At 53.2% G+C, this 13,437-nt stretch overlaps 6 protein-coding genes across 6 annotated transcripts; 3 read left to right on the top strand and 3 right to left on the bottom strand.

Annotated features, from left to right (window-relative positions):
* Window positions 1-466: 466 nt before the first annotated feature.
* AB675_339 (uncharacterized protein) lies at window positions 467-1,071 on the top strand (the record flags this gene model as incomplete). The annotated part of the gene is made up of 2 exons (XM_018143447.1): window positions 467-628; window positions 733-1,071. The coding sequence occupies 2 exons, from the start codon at window positions 467-469 to the stop codon at window positions 1,069-1,071; spliced, it is 501 nt and encodes a 166-aa protein (XP_018005732.1).
* Window positions 1,072-2,347: 1,276 nt separating this feature from the next.
* AB675_338 (uncharacterized protein) lies at window positions 2,348-4,954 on the bottom strand (the record flags this gene model as incomplete). The annotated part of the gene is made up of 1 exon (XM_018143436.1): window positions 2,348-4,954. One exon carries the CDS (start codon window positions 4,952-4,954, stop codon window positions 2,348-2,350), a length of 2,607 nt encoding a protein of 868 aa, XP_018005837.1.
* Window positions 4,955-5,931: 977 nt separating this feature from the next.
* On the top strand, window positions 5,932-6,690 carry AB675_337 (uncharacterized protein; the record flags this gene model as incomplete). The annotated part of the gene is made up of 1 exon (XM_018143426.1): window positions 5,932-6,690. One exon carries the CDS (start codon window positions 5,932-5,934, stop codon window positions 6,688-6,690), a length of 759 nt encoding a protein of 252 aa, XP_018005921.1.
* Window positions 6,691-7,648: 958 nt separating this feature from the next.
* On the top strand, window positions 7,649-9,355 carry AB675_336 (putative transporter; the record flags this gene model as incomplete). The annotated part of the gene is made up of 5 exons (XM_018143415.1): window positions 7,649-7,667; window positions 7,720-7,862; window positions 7,933-8,357; window positions 8,449-9,007; window positions 9,269-9,355. The coding sequence occupies 5 exons, from the start codon at window positions 7,649-7,651 to the stop codon at window positions 9,353-9,355; spliced, it is 1,233 nt and encodes a 410-aa protein (XP_018006016.1).
* A 508-nt stretch (window positions 9,356-9,863) lies between these two features.
* On the bottom strand, window positions 9,864-11,135 carry AB675_335 (RNA exonuclease 3; the record flags this gene model as incomplete). The annotated part of the gene is made up of 4 exons (XM_018143404.1): window positions 9,864-10,526; window positions 10,581-10,774; window positions 10,825-10,954; window positions 11,058-11,135. 4 exons carry the CDS (start codon window positions 11,133-11,135, stop codon window positions 9,864-9,866), a joined length of 1,065 nt encoding a protein of 354 aa, XP_018005466.1.
* Window positions 11,136-12,634: 1,499 nt separating this feature from the next.
* On the bottom strand, window positions 12,635-13,243 carry AB675_334 (uncharacterized protein; the record flags this gene model as incomplete). Its single annotated transcript, XM_018143393.1, has 1 exon — window positions 12,635-13,243. One exon carries the CDS (start codon window positions 13,241-13,243, stop codon window positions 12,635-12,637), a length of 609 nt encoding a protein of 202 aa, XP_018005471.1.
* Between the last annotated feature and the right edge of the window lie 194 nt (window positions 13,244-13,437).

Below are 13,437 nucleotides of genomic sequence, written 5' to 3'. Positions count from 1 at the left end.
TTAGCTCCTCGCAAGCCATGCAGGGCAGCGACCGCAGCGACCAATCAAGATCTGTTCGTGATGAGGCTACACGAGGCTGAGTGCGTCTACGAAGTCGAGTCGATGCGTCAGAGTTCACATCCGCTCTCTTCCATGCTTCCGGTCAAAATCTGGAATCACGTCGCATTACTCATTATTTCATCACGGTCTGACGCGGTTCCAGGCTCTTTCATCAGCCTCTATGTGTTTCTCATCCAACCGGAGCTGTGCGGGATGACTCTACATTCAACACGTCTCAGATGCGGCTGTGGTGAGGAAGGAGGAATTGCTTACATGACACCTGACCACGGTGAAGGCTGAAAGGCCTCCACACCTCATGACTGCCACACTCAATATGAAATCCATGCCCCATCCCGTATCCTGTGCAAACCTCGAAGTTGACTGCTTTCTGCCCGAACTACTGTGAGAGTCGCCAATTCGACTGACCATGAGTACTATCTCTGTTCTCGCCTTTTCGTCGCAGGAGCCTACAACTGCAGGCAGCGACTGCAGCTTCGACTCCCAGAACGCATTCGCAAATCATGACTGGGCGCTACAGGTCGAGTCGGCAGTCAACAAATGGGTCAACATCCGAAAACCATACTCTGTGGTATATACGCCTGAGAACGCGGAGCCTGTCCCAATTTTCTCGTACACGCGACAGTCAATCCTCAAGATTCACATTGCCACGACAAAACACACCAATCTCCTCAGAGACATCACCAAGCCCTCAGAGAGGTGCCGTTCGACACGTCCCACGACTACTGGATTGATGCTGCCTTAACATCTCTCCAGAAGAAGAACATCGTCCCACCCTTCAACATAGAAAAGTTTCACCAGTTCGTTATTGACTCACTAGCGAAGATGCCGTCCGCCACTTTCCGACGTATGTCCTTCGGTACCACTGAGCTCGACTATCTCTCGATGATGGGAAACAGCGCCGAAGTGAAGAAGATGCTTGAGCCTGTCAATGGAGCTGGGAGGACTACGACTCGGACTGGACCCATTGCTTCGTTCTGTAAGTCGAGAGACTACTTTGTCGGGCTGGACTAAACATAGCTATGCAGAAATCTGGCTACAGAAGCGAACACGTTAGCACGCAAGAAAGGAACATCAACGCCCCTAAGACGCCCGAAGCCAACGCGATCACATGGCGTATCGTGGCGTTCGAGCCTTTGTCACCAGCAACTTCGCACGCACCGCTGAGAAGCTGGAAGGCAAAGTGCGACACATTCGTCCAGCGCGATTGATCACAAAACCCGAGGATCATGTGGCATTTCGCCCATTGTGATCTAGCTCGCTCAGGCTCATATCCGGCCCTTCCGATGACGCATTCAGCCTTTGAGGCGTCAGCAATACGGGATTAGGCAAACACTCCGATGCAACCCTCTACAGAGCGCACAGCTTGATGTCGCAGGCTCATGGTTCTAGTCCACACACGGCATTCGCTGCATCGACGCTATGGAGCCGTTACAGACAGACTGCAGTCGCGCACCGCTGAACAGGGTCTGCAAAACGGACGCTGTTGGGGCGTGGCGCCGAACGTCGACGCAGACGCATATCGAGGAACATCATGACGACAACGGTGACTGGGGGTCGTTTCGAGGTACGCGGCGTTCTACGAATTGGACAGCCAGCTCCGCATGTAGCACACCATTGAATAAGTGAGCAGAGTTCAAGCCATGAATGCAGAAAGATGGTTTTAACGTTCACATACACTATTAATAGTATTCAGCCTACCTCAAACTTGACGTCGAAGGCCATCTTGATGCAGTGCGTACGTATGTTCGTAACTTAGGCCATACCGCTCACGATTCAAGAGTCTCGACGAGGTTGTCCAGCATCTGGAAGGAATCGTCCACCAGCATCGATCTTGGACATTCCGTAAGCCTCTCCTGCTGGGCAAAGGCAGTTCGAGAGTGCATTGCTTCACGACCAATCTCACGAAAGATATGACAAAAATGCATTGCGGTCGTTGCTGATTATACTCATACTTCATGAATCTTAGAGAATCCTTAAGCGCGCACTGAGCACAAAGTCCCCCAAGGACTTGAGACAGGTGAGCCTGCTCGCCAAAGGCGATTCCGATGGATCTGAGCCGTCTATGAGAGCTTTGCATTACCAATAGACGAAACAGCCAACCACTTTCCAACTTCGTCTGAGGCCTCCACCACACCAGCTTCGTGATTTTGTCTGCGCCACCAGAGTCGCTCTTATAGTAGCAAATTCAGCTCTGCGACTGCGAGAGCCCCCTTCATGTGGTCTCGTGCAGTTTAAGGATGCATATGATAGCCAGATACGGTCCCATACAGATCGCTATGCCGCTGAATCAGAGTTTGACGAAGAGCTCATCGAATACCTCGCTTGCTGGTCTTGTCGCAAGAACAACACCCGACTTGAGCTTCGACATCCTTCTCGCATTCTTTCCGATGTTCTCGAGGTCCCGCTTCCTCTCTGCAAGCTTGGCATCACAAGCTGCGATCTCCTCAGCTATCTGGACATTTGATGGAAGCTGCCAGAAATCTTCAGTCCAATGCCGAACATCGTGGCCGTCAACATGATCGCCGTCAAGGCTCGAATTCTGTTCGGCTCCTCTTCGTCGACGGACTGGAGACCAAGCGATCTCATGTCTTCGAGACCAATGAATAGCGAGTGCCTCGTACGGTATTTTGTTAGCTACGTATCTGGACGATCCCTTGCCGTTGCTTGTTCTTGTGCAGGCACCGCAGTTGAACTTGAAGTCCATGGACGGATTGAGTCTTTGAATTTCCGGAACTGCCTCCAGAAATGCTCTCAAATTGGGCAGTTCAAGTTGGCGTTCAGCGCTCATATTGATTGCGAATTGTAGTGCTATCTTCGTCAAAGCAGGTCCTGGCATTCGAAGGCCATGTAGCTTCTGTGCAGCGTACTTGAAGAAGTCGACAAATGTGAGACCTGTAGAAGCGCCGTCCATCGTCGCCTTTCGGCCTTCGAATGCAGACTTCGGGACCGGTGCACTAGACCCCGATGGTGGCAAGTCATTGATCCTGGGATTCTCGTCAAAAATGGGCAGTGCTGCTGGCCACTCCACAGTGTACCACGGAAATTGTCCGACTCTGTTCCAGCTGGTCGTGTGATGCGGACGATCGGCAAGCGCATAACGCCAAAATTGCTGCGACTCGTCTTCCTCAGGTCCGACTGTTTGGCCGTGGACGCCGAGCAAATGCTCGAAGAGCTTCTCAAAATTGTAGTGCTTGTCACGGGATTTGCTGTTTACGCAGGCTCCACATCTAAGTTTGTCGAGTACAGCGACACCACGACTCGAGCGAGGAGAGAGCTCTCTAGCAATGACGTGGTCCACGATCATGCGCGCGTCGTCAAGACTCAATCGATACTCACCAACTCGTCCGTCGAAGTTGGTACCCCTCGGCTTTTGCTCTAGTTTCTGATACTCGTGATAGACTGCTTTCAGGGTGGTGAGCAGCAAATCGGCATCTGCGACCTTCATATGCATATGTCGTTGAAATATCGGTCTCGCAAGACTTAGTACTGCCTGCTGCTCTGGAACTACAGGCAGGGGCCTCGGATCAGGATAGCCAATTCTGTGACGTTTCAAGAGATTCCATTGCGTGTCAGCATCAGCTGGTGGAGGCGTCTTCCTCGCTGCTTTGTCAAGGGCTTCGGCTCTTGGTCGCAATGGCTCGATCTTGCTCCGTAGAATCTCCCATGCTCGATCAGTAGGGGCATTGCGGGACGTCAAAGCATTCCTGTATGCTGTGAAGCACTTTAAGGTGCTTTCCGCCATTGGCGGGTCGAGCTCCTCGGCCTTCGCAATGAAGAACTCTGCACGTTGCCTGAGGACACCGGAGTTAGGAGATGGTGCACGTTGTGCCCAAGTTGCAATCTTTGCTCTTTCACTCATGTTCTTCAAGGTCGGCTCTTGCTTCTTCTTGAACCAGTCCAACATGCCCTGATCATTCAGCTGGGATTGCATTGCAAGATACTCGGCTTCCAGTGCATTGTAGGCGGATCTCGAGAAGCGATAAGTACCTATCCGTGAAAGATCAGCGTAAGATAGTTGTCCGGCATTGTTTGATCGGACTTCTCGGAGCTCAGTCCGGTGTGATGTTGAGCTGAAGAGCATCGGCAAAGCATCTTCCAGAGGCTGCGAGACGGTCGCACCAATTCCCGCAGGTCCACACGTGTAACGACGAGTCTGTGGCAGGTCTTGAAGCCTGATAGTCTTTGCTTGAAGACAATCCGGACAAAGCCTGACCAGAAGTGCCCAACATACAGCAGTTGTCTTCTCGCGAGGACACGAAGCACTTTGGCAACCCCTACCACACAACAAGTCTGCGTACTGCTGCTCTGTAATACCATCGGGACATTCCGGGACGTTTTCGTCAAAGTGCAGGAGTCGACTATGTCGCCAGATAGACTCTCGCTCGAGTATGTTATACCAGGCTTTGCTAACCGTCTTGGCACGGATTAAAAATCTAGGATGAGAAAATGATAGAATGGTCGTCCAGATATCATGATTGATCTCGTCGGCGTTCTTGGGCGGGCGAGCTTGGTTGAAGACAGCTCTCTTATTCGTGTACTTTGTCGTCGAGGGTGAGAATCTCGTCTCCTGAGTCTTGAGTCGCTTTGGGGGATTACCGGGGGAGCTGGTGTCGACTCCAACTGATACGAAGGTGAGTGCATTAGATGCCGGCCTCTTCTTCGCTACGGGCGTTGTGGAAGATGTTTTGACAGTCACAGGCGTTTTGCTGGGCGTAGATATGGCGGGGCCTTTGTAGGGGGCGTAATCTGGTGCTATTCGAACACGTGCGGTAAGCATGCTCTCAAAGGTCGCATGATTCGCCCTCACGGGAGTCTGTTTGTTGACCTGAAGAGCAACGGATTCGCCGTGTGCAAGTTGAGGCTGGCTGGCTTCGCTTGATGCTTGCGAAGACATCACGACTGTATTGATAAATGTTCAAGAATCAGGGATGGACAGCTGGCTCTCTGAGAGCTCAATTTCCAGCGTCAAACCCAGAAATCGGGGATCCGTAACAGCTACATCAACGCTTCATCAAGTTGCGCCGGGTATAAATGAAGGTGCGATGAACTGTCATTTACATGAGGGAAAGCCTTTCGAGCAAAAGGTACTCAAACAAACGAGTATGAAGTGAAGTCACGTTGAAGTCTGGACGCCAAGATCTCCACTCTTACGCCGATGCCAGGTCTAGGCCCCGCTTAGCAGTCACTCAAGCTGCCCGGGCACGCCGGGTTTAACTTTCTATGGGCTCTGGGTGGGCTCTGCCCCCGTAGCAGACATCTTCCTGCCTTTCGTGCAAGCCTGCAGCGTAGTTCATCCAATTCTCGCTAAGTTACAGTGCGCGTCTCGCGCAACCCGAGAAATTGCTGGGTCTGAGCAGTATGGTCGTACGGATCCCGCAGAACTCGTCCCTCGATATCGCAGTTCGTGCCTGCCATCGGTCATTAAAGCTCCGCTGTTGAACCATGGCAGTCACAATGCGCCCTTTCTCATCGGCTGCAAGTCTACTCTACCTCGCATGGTAGGTATCATACCACGGGCACGACATTACAGCCTACGAATGGCATGCCACACATGGCATTTAGACGACGAACTATTAGAACCATGCACTCCATCCTTCCCTCAGCCCTGCTTGCGTGTAGCCTCGCCATTGCTGCTGCGGCCTCACCTGCCTCGTCTGCACTCTTCCAACCTGGACGCTTTTACCCAGCTCGACTGATCAACGCTACCGTGGTCTGTCCGCAGTCTCGGACACAGTTGCCTGGGTTGCTGGCACCAATAGCACCGTTCTCAGGACAACCAATGCTGGTCAAACGTGGTCATCAGTCTTCAGTCTGGCGCCCGACGTCGAACTCCGCGACATCTCGGCGTTCTCTGAGTCTGAAGCTGTTGTCATGTCGATCGGCAACGGGAATGCCTCCAGAATCTACGTCACCTCCGATGCCGGCGCAACATGGACGCTTGGCTTCCAGAATGAGGACGAGCTGGCCTTCTACGACTGCATGGCCTTTGAGTCGCGTCTGGTCGGTCTCGCACTCAGCGACCCGGTCGAAGGAAAGTTTAGACTGATCAAGACCGTGGACGGTGGTACGAACTGGGCGCTTGTCGACCCGGCTGGCATGCCGACTGCCCTCACGAGCGAGTTTGCCTTCGCTGCTAGCGGCACGTGTCTTACTTCCTCGCCTGGCGGGAAGTATTATACTGCATCTGGCGGTGTGGACCCCGGCCGCGTCTTTCGGAGTTCTGATGACGGTGAAACTTGGAATGTGACAGACACGCCGGTGGCAGGAGGCCAATCGGCGGGCGTGTACTCGGTGGTATCTCAAGAAGCTGAACATGGGATCGCTGTTGGGGGTGATTACCTGGTGCCGAACGGCACTATGGGCAATGCAGCGTGGTCGAAAGACGGTGGAGTGACATGGCAGGCGTCTACTGTCTTCCCGAGTGGTTACAGATCAGGAGCAGCCTGGAGACCAGGGCGCTGTGATATTGCCATCGCTGTTGGCCCTTCTGGATCGGATATTACCCGAGATGGTGGGAAGACCTGGATGAACTTCGACAATGGGTCCTACGACACTATTGAATGTCCAACCAATGACGTCTGCTGGGCTTCGGGTGAGAAAGGTCGCATTGCGCGTCTCACCTTTGACTAGTGCTTCCCAGAGAGGTCGAGCTCAAATCGCTAGACCATCTTGCAGCATGTGTCATTCATCTACCTAGACGATGCTCTCGACCGGAGTTCAGACCTTGTCGGAAAGCCGTGGCCGTTCATGGCGAAGTCCTCTTGTGACATTGCTGAGTCTTCAGGGTACTTATGCCATCACTCTGGTGTCATAAGCCGGGTAGGTTCGATGCTGCGGGCCTATGCACAGCATTGTTTTTTTACTTGATCGTATGCATAGGCTTGGGCCGACACTCTGGGCGCAGACAATCCCTGCAGCGGCCCCTCTGGATGTAAGTTCAGTCCTTCAAGTTGTTCGTGCACCTGGTATTTTCCGTCCATGTTGAGGCTCTGCACGCGAGTCTCTGCAAGTGCTGTTCGTTTCGCTTTTTTCATTCACGGACTGTGACGGACTTCATTCGAGCTCGCTTTTAGCCGTGCTACTATAATTACGTCAGCAGCGCTGGCTCCGTTCACGGGTGTGCGCAGGTTGCTGTCAGATTCCAGTACCCCATGTATTGCATACATTGGGAAATCGGATCCTGCAGATGCAATGGCAAAATCTCCCCACATTCATCTACGGATTGATCCTGGCAAGCCAGACGATGAACTTCGCCGCCATTGGCTCAGAAACGTTTGCCTCCCGCTAACCCTCCTCCGAGGTCCTTGGCATACAAGTTTTCTCTGAGCAGGTGCGGGACGGGCAATCGACTCAAGCCCGAAAAGGCAAGATCTCCTGTGCGACAAGTGGGCGGACCTCAACTCAATATTGCCAATGCTTGCCGCCCACCACACACGGCCGTCGGCCGACTGGCCGGTAAATATGATCGAAATCCTCACTCTATGTCATCAGAGCTGGTCAACTGCGGCCGACTTTGGGAGTCACTGACCTATCGCATTCGTGTCTGTCCCATTGGCGCACTCCCAGTTCTTTTGGGCACAACAGCATCATGCGGTTCAATATCGATGGTAAGCAATGTGAGGTCAACGGGATGGGTTTCATAACTTACGACGACTGCAGGCAAAGACCAGGAGCATGAGAAGGGTGGAAACAACCACGTCTATGATCCAGACCTGGCCCATCCTGCAAGCTTCACGGACGCTGAGACAGCTGTTCCTTCCAACGTCAACGAGCGCAAGCTCATGACCAAAATCGACATTCGTGTAAGTAGCAGAGCTTGATTCCTGGTGGTCAACTCGAGTCCAACGGTGGCAAACACTGACACGTACACAGGTGATTCCGGTTCTGTCCGTGCTGTATCTTATGGCCTTCTTGGACCGCACCAACATCGGCAACGCATCAATTTTCAAGCTGCGTGAAGACCTCAAGCTCGGAGGACTGGAGTACAATACAGCTCTTGTAATTTTTTTCGTGCCATATATTTTGTTTGAGATCCCCTCGAACATCATCTTGAAGCGGCTAAAGCCCCATGTGTGGCTCTCACTTTGCATGTTCGGGTTCGGCCTCGTCACAATCTGCCAGGGTCTGGTCGTCAACTATGGAGGTCTCCTTGTCACGAGGTTCTTCCTGGGAGTCACCGAAGCTGGCATGTTCCCCGGATGCTTTTACCTGATATCGATGTGGTATACCCGGAAAGAAGCACAAAAGCGTTATACTTTCTTCTTCGCCTCGACAACGTTGGCTGGAGCCTTTGGCGGGTACGTTTTTTTATGACTCTGGATCAGGGGAGAGACTGATCACTCCACTCTGGATCCTCCCAATACATGTTCATGCTAACAGGATCAATAGCCTACTGGCTTCAGCAATCGGAAAGATGGATGGGCTTCGAGGCTACAACGGCTGGAGATGGATCTTTATCCTGGAGGGCGTACTGACATGCCTTATATCCTTCGCATGGTTCTTCGCCATTCCCGACTTTCCGGAGGACGCCAAGTGGCTGAACGATGACGAGCGTGCGTTCATCAAACATCGCCTCGCCCAGGACCAGGGCAAGTCCGCAATCGAGCGCCGCATCACGGGTCGAGATGTGCTCAATTGCTTCAAGGATTACAAGATCTTCCTTGGTGGCTTGATGTACTTCGGCCTCATTGTCCCTGCATATTCTTATGCATACTTCTCGCCAAACATCATCCGTAGTTACGGCTACTCCCCCATCCAGACTCAGCTCTTCTCTGTCCCGCCTTGGGCCGTGGCTTTCGTCTTCAGCATGCTGGTCGCGACCTGCTCTGACTTTCTGCGGCATCGATTCGCATTCACCATCTTCCCGATCATCATTTCAATCACAGGCTTCGCGATGCTGCTCAACATCCACCACGACCGCAGCGCGATGTACGGCGCCCTCTTCCTGGTCACGTCCGGCACCTACTCCGCTATGCCGATCATCGTCTGCTGGTTCACCATGAATCTGGGAGGGCATCACAGGCGCGCAGTGGGCAGCGGCTGGATCATCGGATTTGGCAATATCGGTGGAATCATCGCTACGTACTCCTTCCAAGCCAAAGACGCTCCAACCTACCACATGGGCTACAGCATTTCGATCGCTTTCATTTGCTTGAGTGCTGCGAGTTGCATTGCATACGGTGCGTCCTGCTGGTTGCAGAACCGCCAGAGGGAGAAGACTCAGACCGTTGGGATGGGTCAGTATGAAGAGACGGAGCTGGGCGACATGAGCCCACACTACAGGTACATGTTGTAGGCAGTGGAGGATCTTGGATACTCGCAGCTTGTCAGGTCGAGGACAAGGTCCAACTAGCCGAGAACGGCATCATGGAGAGCGGAAGCTCTCAAACAGCTACAGTGGAAGAGTGACCGCTGGATACATGCAAGGTGCGCATTGGAGGTCCATCGGAAATAATAGCAGACCGGTAACTTCTATGCACAAAGGTTGTGCGTCACTGTCCGAGGAGTCAGTGACATAAACGTACTCGAAAAATCGAACTAAGGATCGTAGGTCAATGACTACGAACATTGACACACCTGCACGTCAATAAACCATTCCCACGGTGAGGGTCTCCCAGGTTGGCTGAAAGCAACGCGCGTTTCGTGAGGTACAGCTCTATGCAACCTGTGAGATCCAGAACGGATCAGCTCTGAGCATGGCCATGTATACTGGGTAGATTGACTTCAAGCGTTCCCTCTCCGTTCCGTACCAGCGCAGAGCACCATCCCCCACAGCTCTCATCCCTTAACCTCAACGCTCGCTCCTACTCATCCGGAATCATATCCACGAAAACGCTCACCAACTCCCTCGCCCCCATTGCATCTTCCAAACTATCATGGCCCACTCCACACTGAATCTCGATACCCCTACTCAACTTCACCAGATTCTTCAACGTTCTTCCCCCTAGCGTCTTCTTCGCCCCATGGTATCCCTCCAGAATCAACGTGTCAATCACGTTCTCGTGAATGATTCTCAACGCACTCAGATCACAATTCCCGCCGTGCGCCACGACGATAGTCTCCGGACTCAAGAACTCGAACACGGCTTCCCGTGCTGCATCTCGACCGAAGAGGCAGTTCCCAACCGCAATTGCTTGCTCCATGTCCTCTGCAGTGATGCCAGAATAGACAGTGTTGTAGCTCTGCAGCTTGGCGGAGGGCAATACGAGGCTATCGAGGAGGATGTCGGTGGTGAAGAAGTCGATCAGTGTGATGCGAATGAGCTCGAGGTCGCCGTTGACCGCGGTGCCCATTTCTGCGTCGATGGCTATGGCTGCTCGGTGGCTTGGTAACGGAGCTGAAGATAACGGAGTGCGGTGGTACTGCCAATTCGCGCGCAGGGCTGGGTCGTGCTGGCTTTCATAATCGTGCGCTTCTCTGGCGATGCAGCCTTTGGTGCTGGCGTCTTGGTGGCAACATGACCAGACCTGTTGGTGGCATCTCAGTAGGCCCGCTATGACGCACGATGTGTGAATGCATACCTTCGTGTTTGGCAGCACTTTGCCGACATGATAATGACAAATGGGTGCTGGAGCTGGAACAGCGACGGGGACGGGTTGTCCAGCTTCAGGGGCTGGTGGGCTGGTCTCTTCTGTGCTTAGTGGGATGCGTGTGGGACCCGAGCCTGACTTGCTCTTCTTCTTCTTGGTTGATCGTCTGTTCTTCTGACGACGGCCTAGGTATGCTTAGCTTCTCAGACCCGTGATCGTCCCCGGACCCACTCACGGTGGCAGGCCGTGCACCTGGATTTGTAAGACATCTCTCGGTCATCGAGGTTGTTGAGTATGTAGCCTTCCTGCTTTCTCTCCTTCTCGCTGTTGCAGAGCAGGCGGAGCTTCTCAACGTTGGCTGGAGTCTGCGCAATAGACGACCAGGGGGGCGGCGCATCATGGGCAAGAAGCTTCGTTCAACTGACACGGAAGACTACTTGCGAAGGAACTGTAACAACCCGTACGTACGAATGGGTCCTCACAGACTCTGGTTGGTGGGCGAGCAGAGGATCGCCGACGAGGGTTGTTGCGTCTTTTCGGAGGCATTGTCGTCGACTTGACCTGTATATGCATGACACTCTTCACATGCCGCGAGGGCAGCGATGGAAGTCATTGCGTAACATCAACCACTGCAGGTGAACTTCGCGATAGCAGGATAACTGTGATGTAATGATATCGATCGATAATGCAAGCAGACAAGTGAACTCGCCGGCAACGCTCCTCAATTGACTGTCTTTCTGGAAGTCATGAGCGAATAATTTTGGGTGCCTCGGCTGCGTAAGCAACGACGAGGTACAGGCTCGCCACTGGACGCTGCCACTCGTCCCACAGGTGCTCCACGGTAGGGACGTGGTATTTGCTCAGGTGCGGAAGCACCATGGATCGCTCGATGATCAGCGACGCTTTCCCATGTCTGATCAGAATGAAGAGAATGGAAGAGCGCCATGGTTAAGAATCGGCTGCAAGGACCGACGTCGCCATTCAGCTGAGCATATTTGCTGAGCATATTGTGTTCAAAACCAACCATAGAGATACAGGTGATATTGCATAACTTCGTGAGATGGACGCAAGACTCGTGACTGCATGGCAGTAGGCGACGGAAAATGAATTATATATGTTTATATCCAAATCGACGGACGTCTTAGGAACAGCTCTTCGCGAATCTTGTTGGCACACCAAATGAGAACTTGACTGATGCAACTGCACCGAAATCACCCAGGCGTCGCGAATATTAATATAGCTGGCGCACCTCGACCCCACTGAGCGCGACCTCCTTCGAGGTTTTGGGTCTATGACAGCTTCCGCTACAGCATACGGCAGGTCATCGGTTGCTGAATGGCTGAAATTTTTGGAGGGCCATTTCCATGCTTGAATACAGACATCGAAGCCGGGGCATACTGCGCGTGCCATAGACATTGCCACACGGCCACAGCCTGGTCCCCACCGACCGTAACTCGCACAATTCACACATCGGAATTTCAGCAAAGCGATCGCTCGAGCAGATTTCGCCGAGCGCCCTCGTTGTGTCTGTCACGATGCACGACAGGTCGATTTCACTGTCCGGGCGGGGCGGGCGCGATCCGTTCTCGAGAGGAGGAGAGCCGGACCACTGATAGATGATGATAGCCTGCTGCGGAGGGAATGCTTGAGCCGGTGTGCAACGTGCACAATAGGAGGTCAGTCCCCTGTTGCTCCAGGCCTTCTGCAAGGCAGGAAGTCCAGATGTGGAAGACGAGGCTGAAGACATTCCCCAGAGATGTGTCACTCCGTACTGTTGAGTCTGGATGTTGATTGTTATACCCTACGTCGACAGTCCCACTTCATCGTGCCTGATATTCCAATGACGTGCGAGCCAAGCTGAAGGCCTACTGCACAACCGCCTTCTTGTAGTGGTCTGGTGAAGGTCAAAGAGCCCGTCGGCCGTTGAGCATCGCCTTCTTGGCCCAGCATGATCTTCGTACACGGATGGCCCGACTTGGGCACGCCATGCACAATGCTCATCGAGCGAGGTTGTTTATGGCGGGAGGGATGCTATCAGGAACGCTTCAAGTGTCATGCATGTTCCGGGATTGTGAGTCTAGGCTATCCAGCCATTCCTCCCTCATCACCGGATGGAGCACAAAACGGGCAGCCGTGGCGGTGCTAGAGACCGAGCTGCGTCTATCGATGGATCTCGCGTAGTAGGATGGAGGCCGTGTGCTGTAGTCGTCACTCATCCGATCGTTGCTGTGCCGGCGAACATATCGACCTGTGTAGACAGAATCGAGACCAGTCACTTGGGTCGAAGGTATCGAGATGATCGATGAAGTATCCGAGAATGCAAAATTATCACGAGGTGAAAGTAGCTGATGGGCTGTACTAGAAGTTTGGGTTGTGGTCGATTCAGTAGCCGCGGCCAACGCCTGCTTCTCGTCTTTCTGCTGGTAGTTCATACCGGACGGGCTAGAGTATGGATTGGGTGGCGACTGTGCTGCACAGTAGGGCGGAGGAGCCTCTCGATCTTCGACGCACGACAGAGGTCGATCTGCCACGTAGGCTCGTGGCGGCGGACTGAGCACTGATGCGACACGTGCATGGCGGGCTTCAGCCTCTTGTGTTGCGTGTGCTTTTTCTGACCTGACCTCGGCGAGCGACGACCTGCCGCAGCAGAACATTGTGCTGGACTAAATGAGGACAAAGACAGTTGTGCCCAGCTACATCGAAGTTTAACCCGAGGGATACATGCACACCAGATCCCAGCGAGGACAGCGACTGATCAGGTAAACGATCGTGATTCTCTGCGAAAGAGATGGAAGAGGGGATGTCGTTGGACACTGACGATTGTGTACCAGGCATCCACGTTTCAAGA

Source organism: Cyphellophora attinorum, assembly GCF_001299255.1.
Source record: "Cyphellophora attinorum strain CBS 131958 chromosome Unknown Contig1, whole genome shotgun sequence".
Classification (NCBI taxonomy): domain Eukaryota; kingdom Fungi; phylum Ascomycota; class Eurotiomycetes; order Chaetothyriales; family Cyphellophoraceae; genus Cyphellophora; species Cyphellophora attinorum.
The sequence above is the reverse complement of the archived record's forward strand: the minus strand, read 5'-3'. Positions and strand labels throughout refer to the sequence as shown.